General features: G+C 47.2%; 1 protein-coding gene across 4 annotated transcripts in view; it reads right to left on the bottom strand.

The window, feature by feature from the left end:
- The window catches only part of LOC116352780 (microtubule-associated tumor suppressor 1 homolog), a 78,928-nt gene extending 57,080 nt beyond the window's left edge, over nucleotides 1-21,848 (bottom strand). For 2 of the 4 annotated variants that reach the window (XR_004206910.1, XM_031814698.1), the window contains exons 1-2: nucleotides 21,392-21,727; nucleotides 119-2,057 (exon numbers count right to left, since the gene is read on the bottom strand). Coding sequence is in view for 3 of the 4 variants with exons in the window: in XM_031814698.1 (XP_031670558.1) it covers nucleotides 119-1,705 (1,587 nt within the window). In the remaining variant the exon portion in view is untranslated. Of the gene's footprint in view, nucleotides 1-118; nucleotides 2,058-6,490; nucleotides 6,689-21,391; nucleotides 21,728-21,782 lie in introns of those variants that run through there. The other 2 variants (XM_031814700.1, XM_031814699.1) reach the window with 2 other exon arrangements.
- Nucleotides 21,849-27,114: the final 5,266 nt, after the last annotated feature.

Genomic DNA, 27,114 nt, shown 5'->3' with positions numbered 1-27,114 from the left:
CAGTGATTATTTCAAGGAAGAGAGGGAGGAACGAAGGAAAGATTTGACCAAACTATTCAAACAGGGCCGTAATAGAATAAACCCCCCCCCACACACACACACACAGTGGGCTACTTACTGTGCCATTGCTTCTCCTTTGTTCTACAGGTGTCTCACCCCCTGCTCCCTCTGTAGTGTCATCTGTAGTGCACACTCCTGTAGTACCCTCTTGTCCATTTAGGAGACCCTCTTCAGGCGTCCAACGGTGCCCATCCACAGCCAACTCTGAACCCAGAGAGCTGCTGGAGGTGGAGCGAATGCCATTGACTAAAGTGCCCTTCCTCCTCTTCTCAGATTGGTTAGAGACTCTGGGCTCTGTGTTTTGATTGGGTCTGGGTTTGGGGCTCGGCTTCAGCGAAGCTACTTTAGTTTGACCCAAAGACGACCTTTGCCTTTTGACTCCGTCTGGGGCTTTCTTTTCATTGGCCGGAGCAGTTTTTCCCTGCGTCTGATTGGCTGTTCTGGTTGTAGAGGCGGGCCTGGACATGACCTTAGACTTGACGTTCTTCAGGTCGGGTTTGGGGAACCTCTTGATGTCGGTCCTACCAGGTTTGGATGTCGTGGTGACTGCTGTCTTGGCGATGGCGGCGTTCGGTTTGACCAGAGTTGCACACGGGTGTTCCTTGGTCTTTCGGAAGGCGGGGCTCGCACCTTTGGACCCTTTGTTTGGAAACTGGGGAACGGTAAAGGGGGACACTGCCAAATCCACACCCTTGGAGACTTGTACTGAGGTGGAGTTCTGGGAGACTACAGTGAAGCCTTCTGAATCTGGAGACACTGTAGTCTCACTGAGAAGAACCTCTAGTGCCACAATAGGCTTGGTGTCCACTGCCTCCACCATGGGGAGAACATCCAGAGTGCAGGCTTCCTCGGGCAGATCCACCCCAACCTGAAGTGCCTCTCTATCGGGCAGATCCGGTGAGCTGCTAGCCTCGGTCTGGAGGTTCTGGAGTTCCATGGTGATGGTCCCAGCATGAGGACTCGTCCTCCCCTCAAGGCCCTTACAGAGGTCAGGCAATGGGGCGGAGAGTGGAGCCTGGATGGGAGCCGTGGTGGAGGGGGAGGCCGTGTACGAGTCCTCCAGGATGGACACCCCGCTGCTGGGGAGCCGCTCCGAGTCGATCAGGCTGATTCTCCTCATCACCATGTCCGAGCTCACCGACAGGAAAAACCCTTCCTCATCATCTTCAACATCACCCTCATCACCTGGGATCTCCGTGGCCGCCGAGTCCGGGGAAGAGTCCCTTCTCCCACCGCTGTTGCTCGCCACACTGCTAACGTTGTCATGGAGATCGCCTTGGCTACCGTTGCTATGCTCCCGTATCCCAGCAATGCTCATGGCGAGGGTCAGGTTGTCGTTCCAGGAGTCCTCATCAGCGTCCAGGTAGACGGACACAGAGTTGTCGTTGGATTCAGAGATCTCAGTCTGAGGCAGTTCCCCAGCTGCTGAGATAGCGGCCATTTTGATTTGGGTCGACATCACGCATTCCATGTCGACGTCCAGGCTGCTCAGACTCTGCAGGGAGTCTGGGGAGGAAGAGGAGGAGGAAGAGGAGACAGGGAAAGCATTGCCATTTTGGTCGCCGGTGCAGAGGAGGGGGAGCCTCATTCCGGAGCTATTCATGCCTCCGACGGGGACGCGTTCCCCGGGCTGAGACACACTCATCTCTGGTCTCCGGGAGTGCGTGGGGAAAGCTGATGTCGCTAACTGCTAAAGACCTCAAAACAAGGTCATACCACGGAGAACTCCATGCTTACAACTGTTTACCTATGTGGGCAGACGTCTACTGAGCAAGGTGTTTCATTGATTAAAGCTGACTCAGATCAGCGCAATACCAGTGATAAGTAGTCAGCAGTCCCTATAGGCCTAGGAGTCACTGAGAGGTAGATATTGAAGTGCACTTTTGGACAAGTGAGGAAGTGAGGAGTGGTCCCATTCTAAGGCCTCTTCAACTGACCCTTTAGTTCAGTCACTGGAGTAGAGTCCATACTCTTCAGGGCTCCTCCTCTGCAAACCTCTGGAAAACACAACGACAAGGAAACACAGGCATCAATATCACAGTTATAATGTTGAAAATACTTTATTTGACAGTGTCTACGATATTAACATAACAGTATCATAAAACAGAGACAGAAAGACAGAAACAGAAAGACAGAGAAACAGAGACAGAAAGACAGAGAAACAGAGACAGAAAGGCAGAGAAACAGAAAGACAGAGAAACAGAGACAGAAAGACAGAGAAACAGACAGAAAGACAGAGAAACAGACAGAGACAGCGAGACCTCTGCTGCCCTCTGTTGGTCAACCATAGGAAGTGATTAAACTGGATATTACACCACAAAAAAATGCACCACAACACAAAACATTTCAACAAAAGCACACAGTGTACCAACATAATCTAATTATTTATGATGTGGAAACTCATGTAATGCTTGAATCCCAAATTCAAAAACGTTCTCTCTTGGAAGGATTTTCAACCAACTGATACCCTGCCGTTCATACAGTAGGTGGCATTACAATACGCAGAAATAAGTCCTAGTTTCCACTAAAAGTAATTAATATGGCGTTAAGAATCTGTTGCCATTTAAACCAATGAGGTCAACCATCTTAGGATGAAATATTGTCCGTAATTAATAAAACTGGCTTTGATACTCATAACCAAGGGAAAATAAAGACACAAGTTGGTCTCTGTAGTATTGAAAAGCTACAAACAATAGCTCTGTTGAAGTTTAAGCAATGTTAGAAAGGCCATAGACCTACAGTAGAGTGCATCCGTAGAGTGCATCCCAATGGCACCCTATTCCCCTTTTAGTGCACTACTTTTGAGCAGGCCCCATAGGGCTCTGGTCAAAGGTAGTGGTGTAGGGGAGTGTTTCCCTACTCCAGTCCCCTCAACAGGACACATTTCTGCTGTAGTCCCGTCCAACCACATCTGATTCAACTTGTCAACTAATCATCCAGCCCTCAAAATAAGTTGAATCAGGTGAGTTTGTCTGGGGGAGTACAACTAAAATGTGTGCTGTTTAGGGGACTACAACTAAAATGTGTGCTGTTTAGGGTACTGGAAGACTACAACTAAAATGTGTGCTGTTTGGGGTACTGGAGGACTACAACTAACATGTGTGCTATTTAGGGTACTGGAGGACTGGAGTTGGGGAAAACTGCTATAGTGTTGTTTGGGACGAGCCAGAGGCCCACAACTCTACAGTACGAGGGTGAATGCAGAGACTAAACTGAATTAAGTGGAGAAACAGAAAAGATCAGGGTGGCATTCATAGATTATGTTGGCAAACATCAGAAGGCGGACTGAAACATGGCAGGACGGCCTGAACTTGTCCAATAAGAAACACTTGTTGAATGAACACACCCCAGATCTTGTGCACATGATAACGATGAAGGGGATAGTGTTCGCTTGCTGAGATACTGAAAACACCAGATGGAGTCACTGTGCTTTTTCCAAGTAAACAACAGATATGCAGCGGGTTCCTGAGAGGGAAAGATCCAGAGAGAGGGAAAGATCCAGAGAGAGGGAAAGATCCAGAGAGAGAGAGAGATCCAGAGAGAGAGAGAGAGAGAGAGATCCAGAGAGAGAGAGAGAGAGAGAGATCCAGAGAGAGAGAGATCCAGAGAGAGAGAGAGATCCAGAGAGAGAGATCCAGAGAGAGAGATCCAGAGAGAGAGAGAGAGAGAGAGAGAGATCCAGAGAGAGAGAGAGAGAGAGAGAGAGAGAGAGAGAGAGAGAGAGAGAGAGAGAGAGAAAGAGAGAGAAGAGAGAAAGAGAGAGAGAAGAAAGAGAGAGAGAGAAAGAGAGAGAGAGAGAGAAAAGAGAGAGAGAAGAAAGAGAGAGAGAAGAAAGAGAGAGAGAGAGATCCAGAGAGAGAGATCCAGAGAGAGAGATCCAGAGAGAGAGATCCAGAGAGAGAGAGAGAGAGAGAGAGAGGGAGAAGAAAGAGAGAGAGAGAGAGAGAGAGAGAGAGAGAGAGAGAGAGAGAGATCCAGAGAGAGAGATCCAGAGAGAGAGAGAGAGAGATCCAGAGAGAGAGAGAGAGAGAGAGAGAGAGAGAGAGAGAGGGAGAGAGAGAGAGAGAGAGAGAAAGAGAGAGAGAGAGAGAGAAGAGAGAGAGAGAGAGAGAGAGAGAGAGAGAGAGAGAAGAGAGAGAGAGAAGAGAGAGAGAGAGAGAGAGAAAGAGAGAGAGAGAGAGAGAGAGAGAGAGAAAGAGAGAGAGAGAGAGAGAGAGAGAGAGAGAGAGAGAAGAGAGAGAGAGAGAGAGAGAGAGAGAGAGAGAGAGAGAGAAGAGAGAGAGAGAAAAAAGAGAGAGAGAGAGAGAGAGAGAGAGAAGAGAGAGAGAGAAAAAAGAGAGAGAGAGAGAGAGAGAGAGAGAGAGAGAGAGAAGAGAGAAGAGAGAGAGAGAGAGAGAGAGAGAGAGAGAGAGAGAGAGAGAGAGAGAGAAACCTCCATTTACCTAGCAGTCCTCTGGGAACACGATGCGGGACCTTGGTCTAAACGAGGAACAAACTGCAGCTCCATATCCAAAAACTAAGATAGATAGCTTGTGGTATACAGGCTCAAAGACTCCCACCTGCCTGTCAGTGTGTGTGTGTTAATCTGGGTCAGAGTGAGAAAGAGACGGGCTATAATAAGGATCAGTTTAATTTTCATATCCAGGACAGTGCTTCACCAATGAATGGCCCAGTGACAATAGAAAGCCTATAGAGACTATGAGGCTCACTATTACACCTAGACAACAGTGAGAGTAACCGATAGTACTGCCTTACCTAGCGTGTTCTCGATAAAACTCTACACCTATTCACTCCAACAACAACCTACTGCACTCTCAAAAATCATCAACCAACCCAATACTTGTCAGGTTGTCATGGTAAGTGATAAGTAGTTCTTAAAGCTGCAATATGTAAAACTTTTTGGGCGGCATGGCCAAATTCACATAGAAATGCAATTTATAGATTGGTCATTCGCATCAAAGTCTAAGAAGCGGTAGATGTGTTCTATGTGCGCTATGTCTATGCTTCCCGGATTTAAATTTAGTCTTTTACTTCTGTACACTAGTTTCAAAACAGCTGATAATACAATATTATTGGTTATAGAAAATATATTTCACAGCAGTTTAGATGGTACAAAGACTCTACATTACACTTAATTTATTTGTCACATAAATTGAAATTAGGCAAATTTGGGAATTTTAGCAACCAGGAAATGGTGGAGCGATTTCTGCATAGCGCATCTTTAACCGACTTGCCTGGATGAATATAGGTTGAATAAATAAGATTCAGGAAGCCATTCAAATGCACAGTGATGGCATTAACCCCTTCATTCAGCAGGCTAATAGGTTATTCTAAAGGCCATCACTTTGATGTCATGCCATCACGGTTAATCTGATGTGTGGGACGCAGGTAGCAGTAAGTGAAGACTGCAGTCACTGCATTGTTAGCTAGTCAGTGATCATGTTAAACCATGCATCCTCTTCTCTCTGCTGTTCTGAGTTGTATTACTGCTGCTGAGGGGACTCTTCCCTCTGCTGTTCTGAGTTGTATTACTGGTGCTGCGGGGACTCTTCCCTCTGCTGTTCTGAGTTGTATTACTGGTGCTGAGGGGACTCTTCCCTGTGCTGTTCTGAGTTGTATTACTGGTGCTGTGGGGACTCTTCCCTCTGCTGTTCTGAGTTGTGTTACTGATGTTGTGGGGACTCTTCTCTCTGCTGTTCTGAGTTGTGTTACTGATGTTGTGGGGACTCTTCCCTCTGCTGTTCTGAGTTGTGTTACTGATGTTGTGGGGACTCTTCTCTCTGCTGTTCTGAGTTGTGTTACTGATGTTGTTGGGACTCATCCCCGTGCCATGGAGTGTGACCCCGTATCATTGCTAATGCACGAGTTAGGGCTGGGCGGGCGACTGCAGACCTGAGTGTGTGTGTGTATCACACTGGCCTTATCAAACATGCATTAGCCCTCTGCAGTTGTGGGAACGCTAGCTGACAGGTGAGCTGGTACACCTGAGACAGAGTACTATATAGAGCCACTGCCCTTTGCTATTTACCTCAATACAGAACAGGTCACCTGAGAGGGAGGGAGGTACCACTGTAGCATTGTAGCATTGTACAGCTCTGCCATACAGGGGGTGTTACAGGGCTGTTAGAGCTGAGGTTAAATGTCAAGAGAATTGTGTTTCCTATGACAAGAGTGTTTTGAAGGCTTCATGAATGCTACATTAAGGTTTAGTTTATCGTCAAGGTGTACAACATTGTCAGCTAAGAGCTGATGTGAATAAATAAACAATAATTAAATAAACAAATGAATCATGTGACATGTGTGGAGGGAGGGAGCATCAGTCGGTCACAGCCAGGTAAAAGACTCAGGAGCCTTGGTCAGGGACAGGGTCAGACAGGTCTGGACCCGGAGCAATGATGACTGGTCTCTGTAGCTGGGTAGCTATGCTCACCGTACGTCGACAATTGTCCAAAGTAACCTTGTAGTACTACCGAGCATCTGCGCTCGTCCTCTGTCATCTCAGGTGTCCTCTCTTGGCTCTTGCTATAGGCTTCTCCGCTCAACCTTGAACTCAGAGCATCCAGCTAGCCAGCTGCTAATTAGCTAGCCAGCCAAACCATCCAACTGACTTGTTTGACAGTTTTGAAATGCGGTGGTGGTTTAAGACAATTGTAATTGTATATATTTTTTTTTTTACAAAAATGCGATAAAAAAAAACAAAATATTTACGCATGTTTCCCGTTATAAAACAGACCTGTCGTAAAACTGTACAAGCGTTTAAACGAGCATTTAAACTCTGCCTGAATAATGCCCATCATTCACCTTGTTTGGTGACAATGACGGCCTTTATGCTGTATACTTTGGAAGTATTGGAAATAGGCCAAGACATTTGCTGTAGGCCTTCTGACCGTTTCTAAAAACAGAAGAAAAAAATCTACATTATTTTTTACCTGGAAACAGATCGTTTGAAATCAATAAATGTTTTGCATTTACTTTCTCAGACCCTAAATATGCTGCACTGCTCACAAATTCTGAAATATTGGTTTACTCAGATTTTTTTTAAACTACAGTAGGCCTACTTACAGTGGTAGTCTACACACTTCAATGCAAAAGATCAACTGTCTGTTCACCTGTATGTTATAAACCGCGCTCCCATTCAGATGCATGGAGCAAAAATGTTAAATAGAATATCTAATAGGCCCAATTAAATTAGATATGCGCATGGTCATTTGTTGTAAGGCTACTTCATAGTCAGAAATGGTTATGATATATGTATTGTGTTTGTAAATTAAATGCCTAGGCTACTCGCTGAATTTTATGTCACAGTAGGCTATTCAGACGGAGTCGACAAACATCAATGGAAAGGTGAACCGTCTGTTCTAGAACTTCGGATTGGCTTGCATTGGGCAAAATACTTAAACATACCGGTAGCTTTTCTATTTACTACTGTGATGTGAGTCCAATTAAAAGAAACGAATGGTAGCCTATCCTAACTTGTTGTTGGCCTATAGGCTACGTCGCGAGTATTGAAACCATCAGTCAGAAAATATGAGGAATTTATTCTGCAATGGTCATGGAAATGACAGATTTCAAAGTATTTCAGAATGCAAAGATAAAATAAATCGATTCTCTTTCATCTCACTAACAGCCATTAATTGCATCGTTATTATATTTAGCTACCTGTTTTTTGTTATGAATAAGTCTTCGTATATTCATGTACAAGGCTACTTCTGTATATTTATAATACAAAACTTTAACCGCTACAAACTGCGTAAGCGTGGTCTAAAGTTTGCGGGAGGATAAGCACAATCTCACGTCAAGTTCAGTTTTTTATAAATGACTACTTGGTGTATGCATGTTTTGGGGCATATTTTGTGCACACACACCATTTATAAATGAGGCCTCTGGGGAGTATGAACTTGAGCAAGCATACTTACTTAACAGACTACCATCCCAACCACACTAAAAGTGCATGGTTAGAGTTGGCACCAGAGTGTGAAAGACCCACCTAGTTCAAGTAGAGTGGCCCGCTTAGAAAGAGACTACAGCCCTCTACAATGTACAATCCTATAGATCCTCACATATCACTGGATCAACTCCATTTAGTAAGAGCGACACCCCCACTCCAATGACATCCATCTCTACACACTGGCCTATACATGATCATTTGAATTAAGGACACAGCGAGTGGCACGTTTGGTCAAAAGGCTTTTGAACGGAGTCCAAGTCCCAAACAGTTCCCTTATTCCCTCTATAGTGCACTACTTTTGACCAGAGTCCTATGGGTAACCCTATGAGTCCCGATCAAAAGTAGTGCACTTAGGGAATAGTGTGCCATGTGGGACTCTGACTGACATTCTGGGCTTCAGTCAGAGCTGCCCTCCCCACATCTAAGAGTTGGTGTCTGTTCATGTTACGCTCTTAGGTCTTTGTCCCCCAGGGGATTATGGGTAACTGTTCACGCCTGGCGATTGTTGGAGGGGGGAGAGAGACCCTGGCACGCTCTAGTGCAGGCCTGTCGAGTACTATAAAGAGAGGGAGGGGATGGAGAGGTGGAGGGGGGAGAGAGACCCTGGCACGCTTTAGTGCAGGCCTGTCGAGTACTATAAAGAGAGGGAGGGGATGGAGAGGTGGAGGGGAAGTTGAGAGATTCAGAGGTTTAAAAAGGCCCCACTGAACTATTAGCCTAGAACTCATAACCTAACGAGGGAAGAAAACTAGAAAGGTACGCAAGCCAACTTTAGATTGAGACAACACGACAGACTTAGCAGAGGTAGCATCAACACGACAGACTTAGCGGAGGTAGCATCAACACGACAGGCTTAGCAGAGGTAGCATCAACACGACAGACTTAGCGGAGGTAGCATCAACACGACAGACTTAGCGGAGGTAGCATCAACATGACAGACTTAGCGGAGGTAGCATCAACATGACAGACTTAGCGGAGGTAGCATCAGCAACAAGCTAAAAGGTCATCTTTAAGTGTCAATAGGAGATTGGGTATCAAAAACAGACTGAGTTGCCGTGCGCACGCACGCACACACACACACTAGATGGACAGTGATGATGTTTGTTAAGGGATTGAGAGTGAGGGTTTTAAAAACTACCCATTAGATCATGTTGGTGCAAGTCTCTCTCTCTCCATCTCGCCCTGGAACAAGGAACTAAGATACCTAGAGAGAGATGAGACTGTGGGTCACACACGGTCTTCCTGCCTGGCTGCTGCAGTGTAATCATGTAAATTTGACACTTTATCCACAACTGGTATTACAGTGGAGCAAGAGTTCACTAACCAGGAAGTAACCTTTAACGTGATTAGTTTAATTTGACTATTGGTCAAATGGCAATAACGGAGTACATTGAAAACCAACTCCAGCACACTTGACGATCTTAATGCTCCACACACAGATTTAATCAATGGCTATACCAACGACTGGTCAATTGACCTCCATCAATAATAGACTATAACACAGGCTAAAGTTACAGTTAAATAATAGACTATAACAAGCCTCCTGAATGGCGCAGTGCTAGCTGTGCCACTAGAGATTCTGGGTTCGAGTCCAGGCTCTGTCGCAGCCGGCCGCGACTGGGAGACCCATGGGGTGGCGCACAATTGGCCCGGCATCGTCCGGGTTAGGGAGGGTTTGGCAGGCAGGGATATCCTTGTCTCATCGCGCACTAGCGACTCCTGTGGCGGGCCGGGCGCAGTGCACGCTGACACGGTCACCAGGTGTACGGTGTTTCCTCCAACACATTGGTGTGGCTGGCTTCCGGGTTGGATGGGCATTGTGTCAAGAAGCAGTGCGGCTTGGTTGGGTTGTGTTTCAGAGGACGCATGGCTCTCGACCTTCGCCTCTCCTGAGCCCGTACGGGAGTTGCAGCGATGAGACAAGACTGCAACTACAACCAGTTGGATACCACGAAATAGGGGAGAAAAAAGGGGTGAAAAATACACAAAAAAATAAAATAGAGTATAACACAGGCTAAAGTTACACAGCATAGGTCCAAATCATATGATACAGCCTACCTCCCAAGGCTCCTGGACAATACGCAATCAGACCAAAACAACAACATCACTTCCTGTTGGAGCCAAGACTCAAACTTTGGCAGTTACTTCAGCATCTAAGCTTAACTATTGCATAACATCCTTTGAAGATCATGGAATGAAAAACAAAATAAAAGAGGTGAAAGTAAATCATTAGTTAACAAATACAGAAAAATATCAAAACCTCTATGAACCTGCCTCTCTCTCGTTATGCCTCTCCACAGACTCAACAGAAAACCTGCCTCTCTCTCGTTATCCCTCTCCACAGACTCAACAGAAAACCTGCCTCTCTCTCGTTATCCCTCTCCACAGACTCAACAGAAAACCTGCCTCTCTCTCGTTATGCCTCTCCACAGACTCCACAGAAAACCTGCCTCTCTCTCGTTATCCCTCTCCACAGACTCAACAGAAAACCTGCCTCTCTCTCGTTATGCCTCTCCACAGACTCAACAGAAAACCTGCCTCTCTCTCGTTATGCCTCTCCACAGACTCCACAGAAAACCTGCCTCTCTCTCGTTATGCCTCTCCACAGACTCCACAGAAAACCTGCCTCTCTCTCGTTATGCCTCTCCACAGACTCAACAGAAAACCTGCCTCTCTCTCGTTATCCCTCTCCACAGACTCAACAGAAAACCTGCCTCTCTCTCGTTATGCCTCTCCACAGACTCAACAGAAAACCTGCCTCTCTCTCGTTATGCCTCTCCACAGACTCCACAGAAAACCTGCCTCTCTCTCGTTATGCCTCTCCACAGACTCAACAGAAAACCTGCCTCTCTCTCGTTATCCCTCTCCACAGACTCAACAGAAAACCTGCCTCTCTCTCGTTATGCCTCTCCACAGACTCAACAGAAAACCTGCCTCTCTCTCGTTATCCCTCTCCACAGACTCAACAGAAAACCTGCCTCTCTCTCGTTATCCCTCTCCACAGACTCAACAGAAAACCTGCCTCTCTCTCGTTATCCCTCTCCACAGACTCAACAGAAAACCTGCCTCTCTCTCTCTCGTTATGCCTCTCCACAGACTCAACAGAAAACCTGCCTCTCTCTCGTTATGCCTCTCCACAGACTCAACAGAAAACCTGCCTCTCTCTCGTTATGCCTCTCCACAGACTCAACAGAAAACCTGCCTCTCTCTCGTTATGCCTCTCCACAGACTCAACAGAAAACCTGCCTCTCTCTCTCTCGTTATGCCTCTCCACAGACTCAACAGAAAACCTGCCTCTCTCTCTCTCGTTATGCCTCTCCACAGACTCAACAGAAAACCTGCCTCTCTCTCGTTATGCCTCTCCACAGACTCAACAGAAAACCTGCCTCTCTCTCGTTATGCCTCTCCACAGACTCAACAGAAAACCTGCCTCTCTCTCGTTATCCCTCTCCACAGACTCAACAGAAAACCTGCCTCTCTCTCGTTATGCCTCTCCACAGACTCAACAGAAAACCTGCCTCTCTCTCGTTATCCCTCTCCACAGACTCAACAGAAAACCTGCCTCTCTCTCGTTATCCCTCTCCACAGACTCAACAGAAAACCTGCCTCTCTCTCTCTCGTTATGCCTCTCCACAGACTCAACAGAAAACCTGCCTCTCTCTCGTTATGCCTCTCCACAGACTCAACAGAAAACCTGCCTCTCTCTCGTTATGCCTCTCCACAGACTCAACAGAAAACCTGCCTCTCTCTCGTTATGCCTCTCCACAGACTCAACAGAAAACCTGCCTCTCTCTCTCTCGTTATGCCTCTCCACAGACTCAACAGAAAACCTGCCTCTCTCTCTCTCGTTATGCCTCTCCACAGACTCAACAGAAAACCTGCCTCTCTCTCGTTATGCCTCTCCACAGACTCAACAGAAAACCTGCCTCTCTCTCGTTATGCCTCTCCACAGACTCAACAGAAAACCTGCCTCTCTCTCGTTATCCCTCTCCACAGACTCAACAGAAAACCTGCCTCTCTCTCGTTATGCCTCTCCACAGACTCAACAGAAAACCTGCCTCTCTCTCGTTATGCCTCTCCACAGACTCAACAGAAAACCTGCCTCTCTCTCGTTATGCCTCTCCACAGACTCAACAGAAAACCTGCCTCTCTCTCGTTATCCCTCTCCACAGACTCAACAGAAAACCTGCCTCTCTCTCGTTATGCCTCTCCACAGACTCAACAGAAAACCTGCCTCTCTCTCGTTATGCCTCTCCACAGACTCCACAGAAAACCTGCCTCTCTCTCGTTATGCCTCTCCACAGACTCAACAGAAAACCTGCCTCTCTCTCGTTATCCCTCTCCACAGACTCAACAGAAAACCTGCCTCTCTCTCTCGTTATGCCTCTCCACAGACTCAACAGAAAACCTGCCTCTCTCTCGTTATCCCTCTCCACAGACTCCACAGAAAACCTGCCTCTCTCTCTCTCTCGTTATGCCTCTCCACAGACTCAACAGAAAACCTGCCTCTCTCTCGTTATGCCTCTCCACAGACTCAACAGAAAACCTGCCTCTCTCTCTCTCTCGTTATGCCTCTCCACAGACTCAACAGAAAACCTGCCTCTCTCTCGTTATCCCTCTCCACAGACTCCACAGAAAACCTGCCTCTCTCTCGTTATGCCTCTCCACAGACTCAACAGAAAACCTGCCTCTCTCTCGTTATGCCTCTCCACAGACTCAACAGAAAACCTGCCTCTCTCTCGTTATCCCTCTCCACAGACTCAACAGAAAACCTGCCTCTCTCTCGTTATGCCTCTCCACAGACTCAACAGAAAACCTGCCTCTCTCTCTCTCGTTATCCCTCTCCACAGACTCAACAGAAAACCTGCCTCTCTCTCGTTATGCCTCTCCACAGACTCAACAGAAAACCTGCCTCTCTCTCGTTATGCCTCTCCACAGACTCAACAGAAAACCTGCCTCTCTCTCGTTATGCCTCTCCACAGACTCCACAGAAAACCTGCCTCTCTCTCGTTATGCCTCTCCACAGACTCAACAGAAAACCTGCCTCTCTCTCGTTATGCCTCTCCACAGACTCAACAGAAAACCTGCCTCTCTCTCGTTATCCCTCTCCACAGACTCAACAGAAAACCTGCCTCTCTCTCGTTATGCCTCTCCACAGACTCAACAGAAAACCTGCCTCTCTCTCGTTATCCCTCTCCACAGACTCAACAGAAAACCTGCCTCTCTCTCGTTATGCCTCTCCACAGACTCAACAGAAAACCTGCCTCTCTCTCGTTATCCCTCTCCACAGACTCAACAGAAAACCTGCCTCTCTCTCGTTATGCCTCTCCACAGACTCAACAGAAAACCTGCCTCTCTCTCGTTATGCCTCTCCACAGACTCAACAGAAAACCTGCCTCTCTCTCGTTATCCCTCTCCACAGACTCAACAGAAAACCTGCCTCTCTCTCGTTATGCCTCTCCACAGACTCAACAGAAAACCTGCCTCTCTCTCGTTATGCCTCTCCACAGACTCAACAGAAAACCTGCCTCTCTCTCGTTATGCCTCTCCACAGACTCAACAGAAAACCTGCCTCTCTCTCGTTATGCCTCTCCACAGACTCAACAGAAAACCTGCCTCTCTCTCGTTATGCCTCTCCACAGACTCAACAGAAAACCTGCCTCTCTCTCGTTATGCCTCTCCACAGACTCAACAGAAAACCTGCCTCTCTCTCGTTATGCCTCTCCACAGACTCAACAGAAAACCTGCCTCTCTCTCGTTATGCCTCTCCACAGACTCAACAGAAAACCTGCCTCTCTCTCGTTATCCCTCTCCACAGACTCAACAGAAAACCTGCCTCTCTCTCGTTATCCCTCTCCACAGACTCAACAGAAAACCTGCCTCTCTCTCGTTATCCCTCTCCACAGACTCAACAGAAAACCTGCCTCTCTCTCGTTATGCCTCTCCACAGACTCAACAGAAAACCTGCCTCTCTCTCGTTATGCCTCTCCACAGACTCAACAGAAAACCTGCCTCTCTCTCTCTCGTTATCCCTCTCCACAGACTCAACAGAAAACCTGCCTCTCTCTCGTTATGCCTCTCCACAGACTCAACAGAAAACCTGCCTCTCTCTCGTTATGCCTCTCCACAGACTCAACAGAAAACCTGCCTCTCTCTCTCTCGTTATCCCTCTCCACAGACTCAACAGAAAACCTGCCTCTCTCTCGTTATGCCTCTCCACAGACTCAACAGAAAACCTGCCTCTCTCTCGTTATGCCTCTCCACAGACTCAACAGAAAACCTGCCTCTCTCTCGTTATGCCTCTCCACAGACTCAACAGAAAACCTGCCTCTCTCTCGTTATGCCTCTCCACAGACTCAACAGAAAACCTGCCTCTCTCTCGTTATGCCTCTCCACAGACTCAACAGAAAACCTGCCTCTCTCTCGTTATGCCTCTCCACAGACTCAACAGAAAACCTGCCTCTCTCTCGTTATGCCTCTCCACAGACTCAACAGAAAACCTGCCTCTCTCTCGTTATGCCTCTCCACAGACTCAACAGAAAACCTGCCTCTCTCTCGTTATCCCTCTCCACAGACTCAACAGAAAACCTGCCTCTCTCTCGTTATCCCTCTCCACAGACTCAACAGAAAACCTGCCTCTCTCTCGTTATCCCTCTCCACAGACTCAACAGAAAACCTGCCTCTCTCTCTCTCGTTATGCCTCTCCACAGACTCAACAGAAAACCTGCCTCTCTCTCTCTCGTTATGCCTCTCCACAGACTCAACAGAAAACCTGCCTCTCTCTCTCTCGTTATGCCTCTCCACAGACTCAACAGAAAACCTGCCTCTCTCTCTCTCGTTATCCCTCTCCACAGACTCAACAGAAAACCTGCCTCTCTCTCGTTATGCCTCTCCACAGACTCAACAGAAAACCTGCCTCTCTCTCGTTATCCCTCTCCACAGACTCAACAGAAAACCTGCCTCTCTCTCGTTATGCCTCTCCACAGACTCAACAGAAAACCTGCCTCTCTCTCGTTATCCCTCTCCACAGACTCAACAGAAAACCTGCCTCTCTCTCTCTCTCGTTATGCCTCTCCACAGACTCAACAGAAAACCTGCCTCTCTCTCGTTATGCCTCTCCACAGACTCAACAGAAAACCTGCCTCTCTCTCGTTATGCCTCTCCACAGACTCAACAGAAAACCTGCCTCTCTCTCGTTATGCCTCTCCACAGACTCAACAGAAAACCTGCCTCTCTCTCTCTCGTTATGCCTCTCCACAGACTCAACAGAAAACCTGCCTCTCTCTCTCTCGTTATGCCTCTCCACAGACTCAACAGAAAACCTGCCTCTCTCTCGTTATGCCTCTCCACAGACTCAACAGAAAACCTGCCTCTCTCTCGTTATGCCTCTCCACAGACTCAACAGAAAACCTGCCTCTCTCTCTCTCGTTATGCCTCTCCACAGACTCAACAGAAAACCTGCCTCTCTCTCTCTCGTTATGCCTCTCCACAGACTCAACAGAAAACCTGCCTCTCTCTCGTTATGCCTCTCCACAGACTCAACAGAAAACCTGCCTCTCTCTCTCTCTCGTTATGCCTCTCCACAGACTCAACAGAAAACCTGCCTCTCTCTCTCTCTCGTTATGCCTCTCCACAGACTCAACAGAAAACCTGCCTCTCTCTCGTTATGCCTCTCCACAGACTCAACAGAAAACCTGCCTCTCTCTCTCTCTCGTTATGCCTCTCCACAGACTCAACAGAAAACCTGCCTCTCTCTCTCTCTCGTTATGCCTCTCCACAGACTCAACAGAAAACCTGCCTCTCTCTCTCTCGTTATGGCCTCTCCACAGACTCAACAGAAAACATGCCTCTCTCTCGTTATGCCTCTCCACAGACTCAACAGAAAACCTGCCTCTCTCTCTCTCGTTATGCCTCTCCACAGACTCAACAGAAAACCTGCCTCTCTCTCGTTATCCCTCTCCACAGACTCAACAGAAAACCTGCCTCTCTCTCGTTATCCCTCTCCACAGACTCAACAGAAAACCTGCCTCTCTCTCGTTATCCCTCTCCACAGACTCAACAGAAAACCTGCCTCTCTCTCGTTATCCCTCTCCACAGACTCAACAGAAAACCTGCCTCTCTCTCTCTCTCGTTATGCCTCTCCACAGACTCAACAGAAAACCTGCCTCTCTCTCGTTATGCCTCTCCACAGACTCAACAGAAAACCTGCCTCTCTCTCGTTATGCCTCTCCACAGACTCAACAGAAAACCTGCCTCTCTCTCGTTATGCCTCTCCACAGACTCAACAGAAAACCTGCCTCTCTCTCGTTATGCCTCTCCACAGACTCAACAGAAAACCTGCCTCCTCTCCTCGTTATGCCTCTCCACAGACTCAACAGAAAACCTGACTCTCTCTCTCTCGTTATGCCTCTCCCAGACTCACAGAAAACTGCCTATCCTCTCGTTATGCCTACTCCACAGACTCAGACAGAAAACCTGCCTCCTCCTCTCTCGTTATTGCCTCTCCACAGACTCAACGAAAAACCTGCCTCTCTCCTCGTTACTCCTCTCCACAGACCTCAACAGAAAACCTGCCTCTCTCGCGTTATCCATCTCCACAGACTCAACAGAAAACCTCTCGCTCTCTCCTCGTGATGCCCTCTCACAGACTCAACAGAAAACCCTGCCTCTTCTCTCGTTATCCCTCTCCACAGACTCAACAGAAAACCCTTGCCTCTCAGACTCAACAGAAAACCTGCCTCTCTCTCGTTATCCCTCTCCACAGACTCAACAGAAAACCTGCCTCTCTCTCGTTATCCCTCTCCACAGACTCAACAGAAAACCTGCCCTCTCTCTCGCTTATCCCTCTCCACAGACTCAACAGAAAACCTGCCTCTCTCTCGTTATCCCTCTCCACAGACTCAACAGAAAACCTGCCTCTCTCTCTCTCTCGTTATGCCTCTCCACAGACTCAACAGAAAACCTGCCTCTCTCTCGTTATCCCTCTCCACAGACTCAACAGAAAACCTGCCTCTCTCTCTCTCGTTATCCCTCTCCACAGACTCAACAGAAAACCTGCCTCTCGCTCTCTCGTTATGCCTCTCCACAGACTCAACAGGAAAACCTGCCTCTCTCTCGTTATCCCTCTCCACAGACTCAACAGAAAACCTGCCTCTCTCTCTCTCGTTATCCCTCTCCGCAGACTCAACAGAAAACCTGCCTCTCTCTCTCTCGTTATGCCTCTCCACAGACTCAACAGAAAACCTGCCTCTCTCTCTCTCGTTATGCCTCTCCACAGACTCAACAGAAAACCTGCCTCTCTCTCTCTCGTTATCCCTCTCCACAGACTCAACAGAAAACCTGCCTCTCTCTCGTTATGCCTCTCCACAGACTCAACAGAAAACCTGCCTCTCTCTCTCTCTCTCTCTCTCTCGTTATGCCTCTCCACAGACTCAACAGAAAACCTGCCTCTCTCTCTCTCGTTATGCCTCTCCACAGACTCAACAGAAAACCTGCCTCTCTCTCGTTATCCCTCTCCACAGACTCAACAGAAAACCTGCCTCTCTCTCGTTATCCCTCTCCACAGACTCAACAGAAAACCTGCCTCTCTCTCGTTATCCCTCTCCACAGACTCAACAGAAAACCTGCCTCTCTCTCGTTATCCCTCTCCACAGACTCAACAGAAAACCTGCCTCTCTCTCTCTCTCGTTATGCCTCTCCACAGACTCAACAGAAAACCTGCCTCTCTCTCTCTCGTTATGCCTCTCCACAGACTCAACAGAAAACCTGCCTCTCTCTCTCTCGTTATCCCTCTCCGCAGACTCAACAGAAAACCTGCCTCTCTCTCTCTCGTTATCCCTCTCCACAGACTCAACAGAAAACCTGCCTCTCTCTCTCTCGTTATCCCTCTCCACAGACTCAACAGAAAACCTGCCTCTCTCTCGTTATGCCTCTCCACAGACTCAACAGAAAACCTGCCTCTCTCTCTCTCTCTCTCTCTCGTTATGCCTCTCCACAGACTCAACAGAAAACCTGCCTCTCTCTCTCTCGTTATCCCTCTCCACAGACTCAACAGAAAACCTGCCTCTCTCTCTCGTTATGCCTCTCCACAGAAAACCTGCCTCTCTCTCGATATGCCTCTCCACAGACTCAACAGAAAACCTGCCTCTCTCTCTCTCTCTCTCTCGTTATCCCTCTCCACAGAAAACCTGCCTCTCTCTCGTTATCCCTCTCCACAGAAAACCTGCCTCTCTCTCTCTCGTTATCCCTCTCCACAGACTCAACAGAAAACCTGCCTCTCTCTCTCTCGTTATGCCTCTCCACAGAAAACCTGCCTCTCTCTCGTTATCCCTCTCCACAGAAAAACTGCCTCTCTCTCTCTCTCTTGTTATGCCTCTCCACAGACTCAACAGAAAACCTGCCTCTCTCTCTCTCGTTATGCCTCTCCACAGACTCAACAGAAAACCTGCCTCTCTCTCTCTCGTTATCCCTCTCCACAGACTCAACAGAAAACCTGCCTCTCTCTCTCTCATTATGCCTCTCCACAGAAAACCTGCCTCTCTCTCGTTATCCCTCTCCACAGAAAAACTGCCTCTCTCTCTCTCTCTTGTTATGCCTCTCCACAGACTCAACAGAAAACCTGCCTCTCATTCCAGGAAGATTAGTCTAGGTTTCCTCTTTACCAGGTTGGTTGTCATGCACTTGTAAGGCTAAAGACACCTTGCTTTCACCGTCACTGTCACTAATCTGACTGGAGATAAGTACCAGCCCTAAAGCTTGTTCCACAGCGTCCCCACTTGCACTAACCGTCAGTGAGTGCAGTCAGTCAGTCAGGGCTTCGGGATACAGCTGTTCCAGACGTGGAGGTTGGGAATGTTCTTTCCCTGCTGGGGGCCGGACCATAAAGTGTTACAACTATCTCTACCTCACCCACTCTCTCCCTCCCTCTTACTCTCACTCTCTTCCTCCCCCCACCCCCTCCCTGGGCTATAATCCCCGTCACACTGGTCAGTTCCAGCCACAGTACGTCCTGTCGGAAGCTACTAAGACTACTAAGCTCCTTTGTATTGGGGTATTCATTCATATTTTAAATTACAACACATGGTCCGTTCTCTGATTTAAACCATTTCATGGATAAGCCATTCATATTTTTCAGCTTAGACTTTCCATAGATGTCAATGTTCCTAGTAAAGGTGCATGGGGACAATCAATAGTTGTCAGCATTTATCTTTCCTGTAGGCTGATTTACGTCAATGTTACCAGACTTCACAACAGTCTTAGAAATCGTTACATAATGCTTGGTCACAACACCTGTACTGTCCCATAATTTAAACAAATCAGAAACGGAACAAAAATGACCCAACGTGTTGATTACTTGCCGAGAAGAGACACCCCCCTCTACAGTACAGCAGATCTATCTGAAATACACACCTTCTGCTGTACGACACCACACCATGACTACTGATATCAGACCGTACCTCGAAGCCCTGCATTGACACCCCCCTCTACAGTACAGCAGATCTATCTGAAATACACACCTTCTGCTGTACGACACCACACCATGACTACTGATATCAGACCGTACCTCGAAGCCCTGCATTGACACCCCCCTCTACAGTACAGCAGATCTATCTGAAATACACACCTTATCTTCATAAGAAAACATCTTGGTCAGGCCTTTGGTTTCTGCTGTATGACACCATGACTACTGATATCAGACCGTACCTCGAAGCCCTGCATTGACACCCCCCTCTACAGTACAGCAGATCTATCTGAAATACACACCTTATCTTCATAAGAAAACATCTTGGTCAGGCCTTTGGTTTCTGCTGTATGACACCATGACTACTGATATCAGACCATACCTCGAAGCCCTGCATTGACACCCCCCTCTGCAGCTCCACTGCCTGCCTGAACTAAAACTCACCCTGAGCTTGTTAATTACTGACATGCCGGTAATCATGTCAATTCATCGTTAATGCGTCTCACAGCTATAGATCTTGCCTGCCCTAGGACTGTGGTAACAATAAAATGATTAGATACTTAAGATTCTATCTACATGGTATCAACAGGCTCTGTCTAATCAGGAAGTCAGACGGCACCAAGGAATGTAGCAGTCAGATACTTCATAATCCTGTGTCTTTAGATTCCCCGGACAGCACCCCGGTCTAGCTGAGAACGCTGTCGGAACAAAAATGGTTGCCATAGGAATGAGCAGTGTGCTTAGTCACTCACAGACCAAGGACGAGACGTTTCAGGAGAATGGTGCCCTAACAGAATACAAACACCGCTGTATCTGTGGGATCGGAAAGAAACAAATGCAACTACAGGCTGTGTGTGCGTGTGTGTGTGTGAAATCTAACACCGTTTTAAGAGGTAGACAGTATTTGGAGTGTGTGTGTGAATGCGACACTATCTGACTGTTAAGGGGTGTGTGTGTGCACGTCACACTGTTTTCCCCTGGCGACATCATTAACAAGTGTGTTGACCCGGTGTATATGGCCTTGTGCTGTGTAACAGTGACGCGTGTCCCGGCCCCACACACACACAATCAATCTAGTCTCTTAATAACGTCAGAGAGAGGTGCTGGATAGCTGCCAAACCAGATACCTACAGAGCAGATCACTACAGTACAGAGCTCATAGTTAATATATGGACCAGACCACAACTTTATACAATTCACCAAACATGCTGATGGAATCCATGCCCCTAGGCAGGCTGATTAAAAACAACTGACCTGGTCAATCTGTTAAAACAACTGATGCTCAGTCAGTGTGTTAAAACAACTGATGCTCAGTCAGTGTGTTAAAACAACTGATGCTCAGTCAGTGTGTTAAAACAACTGATGCTCAGTCAGTGTGTTAAAACAACTGATGCTCAGTCAGTCTGTTAAAAGCAATTGATAATCAGTCTTATGGTGACATGCTAATTAAGCACATTATTCTTATGTACAAGAGAGTAAATATTAAGTGATAGCTTACTACAGTATAGCTAAATACAATAACAGTACTGGCGTCAGGTAGCCTAGCGGTTAAGAGCATGCCAGTAGCCGAAAGATCCCTAGTTCAAATCCCCAAGATGACTGGGTGAAACATCTGTCGATGTGCCCTTGAGCAAGGCACTGGATAGGAGTGTCTGCTAAATGACTAAAATGTCAAATGTACTGAAACATAGGTAATTATGGAAATGTCAAATTAGCAATAACATACTGACTAACTTGTTTCAGTTAGTAATAACATACTGACCAACTTGTTTCAGTTCAAACATACTATTCAAATACCCAGGCTGAAACATGCCCCAGAGTCAAGGCAAAGTTATCTTTACATGTTATCTACATCCCCTTCACACACACACACACACACAAACTCCATCATACAAAGTACTGCTGCTCCAGCCAGGACTTACCCAGACATCCAGCCCCTCTGTACACTGAGAGAAAACACAGCCAGAATGGTGCTGCTCCTCCTTTTACACACTCCTCCTTTTTCCTGGAACACACTTATCCCTCTCCCTTTAGCGCTACCACACACACGAACACACAAACACACACGCTGCTGCACAGTTAATGTGGTGGGAGAGTTGTCCCCGCTGTGTCCGATACTATCAGTGTTCTACTCAGACTGACGAGGTTCAGAGAGAGAGGGAGAACCACCCCTCCCATTCTGCTCTGAAGCTGGGCAGTACTGCAGTAACTAACCCCAAAGCTTCTCAGAGAAAGAGAGACGGGGACGAGTAGTGTGTGTGTGTGTGTGTGTGTGTGTGTAAGGCAGCCATGGAATGTGTTTTCCCCCCTTACCATGAGCACCTCATGCCAGCAGCAGCTCTCCTCAACTCTCTCCACGACACACACTTACAGTGCGCACCCACACATACACACGCCTCCTCCTAAAGCACACACAGCCAGGCATGTTCAAGGTCTAACTTAGAGTGGGAGGGGAGAGTTCAGTTCTGTTGACACTGTTGGAGAGGAATGCATGCGTGTGTGTGTGTGTGTGTGTGAGAGCAGGTAACCTGGTCAGATTGCTGCCCCCCCCCCCCCCAAGTGGGAGGGGACTTTTCCCACCAAGCCAAATCAGAATTTGCTGTTGCTTAGCAGCCAAAGTCTCCCACCCTTATCTGCTGCAGCAGAAAAGTAGCGCCAGGTTCTGGAGGGAAAGGAAAGTACAGCAGACAATTACAATATGACATGCCGATACACAGGGCTGCTGACCAGCTAGTCCCGTGTAAATAGATTATAAGATGTGACATGCCGATACACAGGGCTGCTGACCAGCTAGTCCCGTGTAAATAGATTATAAGATGTGACATGCCGATACACAGGGCTGCTGACCAGCTAGTCCCGTGTAAATAGATTATAAGATGTGACATGCCGATACACAGGGCTGCTGACCAGCTAGTCCCGTGTAAATAGATAAGATGTGACATGCCGATACACAGGGCTGCTGACCAGCTAGTCCCGTGTAAATAGATTATAAGATTTGACATGACGATACACAGGGCTGCTGACCAGCTAGTCCCGTGTAAATAGATTATAAGATGTGACATGCCGATACACAGGGCTGCTGACCAGCTAGTCCCTTGTAAATAGATTATAAGATGTGACATACCGATACACAGGGCTGCTGACCAGCTAGTCCCGTGTAAATAGATTATAAGATGTGACATACCGATACACAGGGCTGCTGACCAGCTAGTCCCTAGTAGCTAACGCTACTTAAAAATCAGAGGAATAGTGTAAGACAAGACCAGACCAGACAGACAGAGCTGCAGGCGACATGTCCACTGCCCTAACCAGCGCTGTCAGGCTGAGTGAAACCATCAGAATGCCATGACTTTCTCTCCAAAGAAGACAAGAGACAACTCTGTATTCAGGAAAACATCTCCATGACGACGGACTCACTTGATATCTTCAGAAATGAATTCTTCCATGGTATCTTATGAGAACACACACACACACACTGTTAATGTCCTTGCTGCATATCTGGATCACACCAACATTTCAAATGAAAACAGTCTCTGGGAATTGGATGCCATCGAAATGGCAAATCGATTGCATAACACACACAGAGAACACAAAAGGAAGGAGACAATGTAAATAAGCAGAGCCCACGCGGATTTGTCCGAGCAAAGAGCAACACACACCCAACACTCATTCTTCCCACAGGGAGAAAATGTAGAGACTTTACAAGAAAGGGAGATAGAAAGAGAGAACGAGAGAGGGGGATAACTAGAGGAAGAAAGAGAGATTTTGGGTTCTCCCAATAGGTCTCCTTCACCCTACTGTATCTAACTAAGTCTGGAATGAACAAACACGAGATGTTTGACCAGAGCGAAGTTCGGACATCCTACATCCGCCACACATGTTGCAGCTTAGAACTGAAAATCCTTCCAGAACTTTCCCACTTCAATAAGCACATAGTGGTGGGAAGGGAATTAGCCGACATGTCGTTCAGGGCGAGCAGGCAGCAGCAGCTACAGGCAGCAGCAGCTACAGGCAGCAGCAGCTACAGGCAGCAGCAGCTACAGGCAGCAGCAGCTACAGGCAGCAGCAGCTACAGGCAGCAGCAGCTACAGGCAGCAGCAGCTACAGGCAGCAGCTACAGGCAGCAGCTACAGGCAGCAGCTACAGACCAAGTGGTTTAAATTCACTCACACAAAGATCAATGGATGGAAACGTCTAAGGCCTGAAAACTGTCATATTTATGTGGAGAATGGCATCATCAACCAATCATTCCACGACTTATCTGATTAAATAACAGGTCAATATAGAAAAACATTGCCTCTGAAGCAACTGCTAAAAAACAAACCATAATCACTACTCTCAGATACATTTTCTTCAAGTCCAGGCAGGTTATAGCGGTGTCGAAAATAATCAGATTTATTTTGATTAAATTAAAAAGGATGCTGAAGAATTCAAAGCCAAGCCAGCATTTATTATGTTGAAGCTCAGGTCAAAGTTAAAGGCTATGGAATCAAAAGATCAGAGGGAAAACACACAAGGGGATTAGAGTAACTATACTGTTTAGGCGTATGAAGAAACGTTGAGGTAATGTTTGTTTGGTATGATATGAACGTTGAGGTAATGTTTGTTTGGTATGATATGAACGTTGAGGTAATGTTTGTTTGGTATGATATGAACGTTGAGGTAATGTTTGTTTGGTATGATATGAACGTTGAGGTAATGTTTGTTTGGTATGATATGAACGTTGAGGTAATGTTTGTTTGGTATGATATGAACGTTGAGGAAATGTTTCTCCCCGGGATGAGAGCCTGGATTCCTGGTGGCATGCAAACCCTCATATAACCTTTCACTTATCCATGGAAATGACAGGCAGAGAGAGCTAGGGTGTGTTTGTATGTTGGTGTCTCCTTGTAACCTAGTGAAAATGACATGAACTTCCTTGTCATCAATAACTTCACACAGTTCTTTGAGAACTCTCCCCATCTTTGCATCTTTGATTGACAACATTTCTCTGTTGTTTTCTAAAATAGTTCTAGCACAGAAAGTTCCAGAACAGAAACCATTTGCAACATTCCAGTGTTGACTAGACTCAAAATTCAAGTTCTAATCAATCCTTGTCGGACTGAGAACACAGTTAAGAGTGATAAGTGTCTTTACACCGACAGTGTGTGTGTGTGTGTGTGTGTGTGTGTGTGTGTGTGTGTGTGTGTGTGTGTGTGTGTGTGTGTGCGCGCACGCACGCTACATGGAGCCAGCTGTTACTGATAACACACAGATTTAGTCCTTTATCTCTCCTGGCTCCTCTCATACATGGGCTGGTCAACAGGACAGGGTCTGTGGGCTGGTCAACAGGGTCTGTGGGCTGGTCAACAGGACAGGGTCTGTGGGCTGGTCAACAGGACAGGGTCTGTGGGCTGGTCAACAGGACAGGGTCTGTGGGCTGGTCAACAGGGTCTGTGGGCTGGTCAACAGGACAGGGTCTGTGGGCTGGTCAACAGGACAGGGTCTGTGGGCTGGTCAACAGGGTCTGTGGGCTGGTCAACAGGACAGGGTCTGTGGGCTGGTCAACAGGACAGGGTATGTGGGCTGGTCAACAGGGTCTATGGGCTGGTCAACAGGGTCTATGTGCTGGTCAACAGGACATGGTCTTATGGGCTGGTCAACAGGACAGGGTCTATGGGCTGGTCAACAGGACAGGGTCTATGGGCTGGTCAACAGGACAGGGTCTATGGGCTGGTCAACAGGACAGGGTCTATGGGCTGGTCAACAGGACAGGGTCTATGGGCTGGTCAACAGGACAGGGTCTATGGGCTGGTCAACAGGACAGGGTCTATGGGCTGGTCAACAGGACATGGTCTTATGGGCTGGTCAACAGGACATGGTCTTATGGGCTGGTCAACAGGACAGGGTCTATGGGCTGGTCAACAGGACAGGGTCTATGGGCTGGTCAACAGGACAAGTACATCAAGTGAAGACCAGTATAAATAACCACTGGTGGACTAAATGTTTTGATGAAAGCAATGACTTGGGAAGTGGTAGACTAAATGTACTAAACAGGAGCACACAAATTAAATACATCATGTATTTGAAATCTGGACTGCAAAACATCACAGCCAGCTACTTCAAATCTGCCTAATCTTGTTTGAAATACATATTTCAATACTAGGACCACACACACAGTCAACTTATAATGCACCACTCAGCCGGCACTTACCCTCCTCGACAAGGGAACACATTTTTTCCCAGGCTGCCCCTGTCAGGCCACCAGAGCTCAGGACCTCTTTGGGGACTAAGGGGCCCTCAGCCCGGCTGGCCTAAAGACCCAGAACCATCATTTAGACCTGGGAGGCCCCTTGCTCCACAAGGAGCTAAACAGAAGAAATAGGTCAGTATTCTGTAACTATTTAGACTTGTAACATACAGTGTATTCAGAAACTATTTATACCCCGTGACTTTTTCCATATTTTGTTACGTTACAGCCTTATTCTAAAATTCATTCAATGTTTTTTTTTCTTCTCATTAATCTACCCAAAAATAAACACATAATGACAAAGCAAAAACAGGTTTTTAGAAATGTTTGCTTATGTATTCAAAATAAAAAACAGAAATACCACATTTACATCAGTATTCAGACCATTTACTCAGTACTTTGTTGAAGCACCTTTGGCAGTGATTACAACCTCGAGTGTTCTTGGGTATGACGCTACAAGCTTGGCAAAACTGTATTTGGGGAGTTTCTCCCTTTCTTCACTGCAGATCCTCTCAAGCTCTTTCAGGTTGGATGGGGAGTGTCGCTGCACAGCTATTTTCAGGTCTCTCTAGAGGGTTCAAGTCCGGGCTCTGGCTGGACCATTCATGGATATTCATAGACTTGTCCCAAAGCCAACCCTGTGTCGTCTTGGCTGTGTGCTTAGGGTCATTGTAATGTTGGAAGGTGAACCTTTTCCCCAGTCTGAGGTCCTGAGCGCTCTGGAGCAGGTATCCATCAAGGATCTCTCTGTGCTTTGCTCCGGTCATCTTTCCCTCGATCCTGACTAGTCTCCCAGTACCTGCCGCTGAAAAACATCCCCACAGCATGATGCTACACCCACCATTTCGCAACGTAGGGATGGTGCAAGGGTTCCTCCAGACATGACGCTTGGCATTCAGGCCAAAGAGTTCAATATTGGTCTTGTTTCTGAAGGTCTGAGAGTCCTTTAGATGCCTTTTGGCAATCTCCAAAGGGCTGTCAAGTGCCTTTTACTGAGGAGTGGCTTCCACCTGGCCACTCTACCATAAAGGCCTGATTGGTGGAGTGCTGCAGAGATGGTTGTACTTCTGGAGCTCTGTCAGAGTGACCATCGGGTTCTTGGCCACCTCCCTGACCAAGCCCATTCTCCCCTGATTGCTCAGTTTGGCCTGGCAGCCAGCTCTAGGGAGAGTCTTTGTGGTTCCAAACTTCCATTTAAGAATGATGGAGGCCAATGTGTTCTTGGGGACCTTCAATGCTGCAGAAATGTTTTGGAACCCTTCCCCAGATCTATGCCTTGACACAATCCTGTCTCTGAGCTCTACAGACAATTCCTTCGACCTTATGGCTTGGTTTTTGCTCTGACATGCACTGTCAAATGAGGGACCTTATATAGACAGGTGTGTGCCTTTCAAAATCATGTCCAATCAATATAAT

This window comes from Oncorhynchus kisutch, unplaced genomic scaffold, assembly GCF_002021735.2.
Source record: "Oncorhynchus kisutch isolate 150728-3 unplaced genomic scaffold, Okis_V2 Okis07a-Okis12b_hom, whole genome shotgun sequence".
NCBI lineage: Eukaryota > Metazoa > Chordata > Actinopteri > Salmoniformes > Salmonidae > Oncorhynchus > Oncorhynchus kisutch.
Note: the sequence above shows the minus strand (reverse complement) of the source record. Positions and strands in the feature narration are given on the sequence as shown.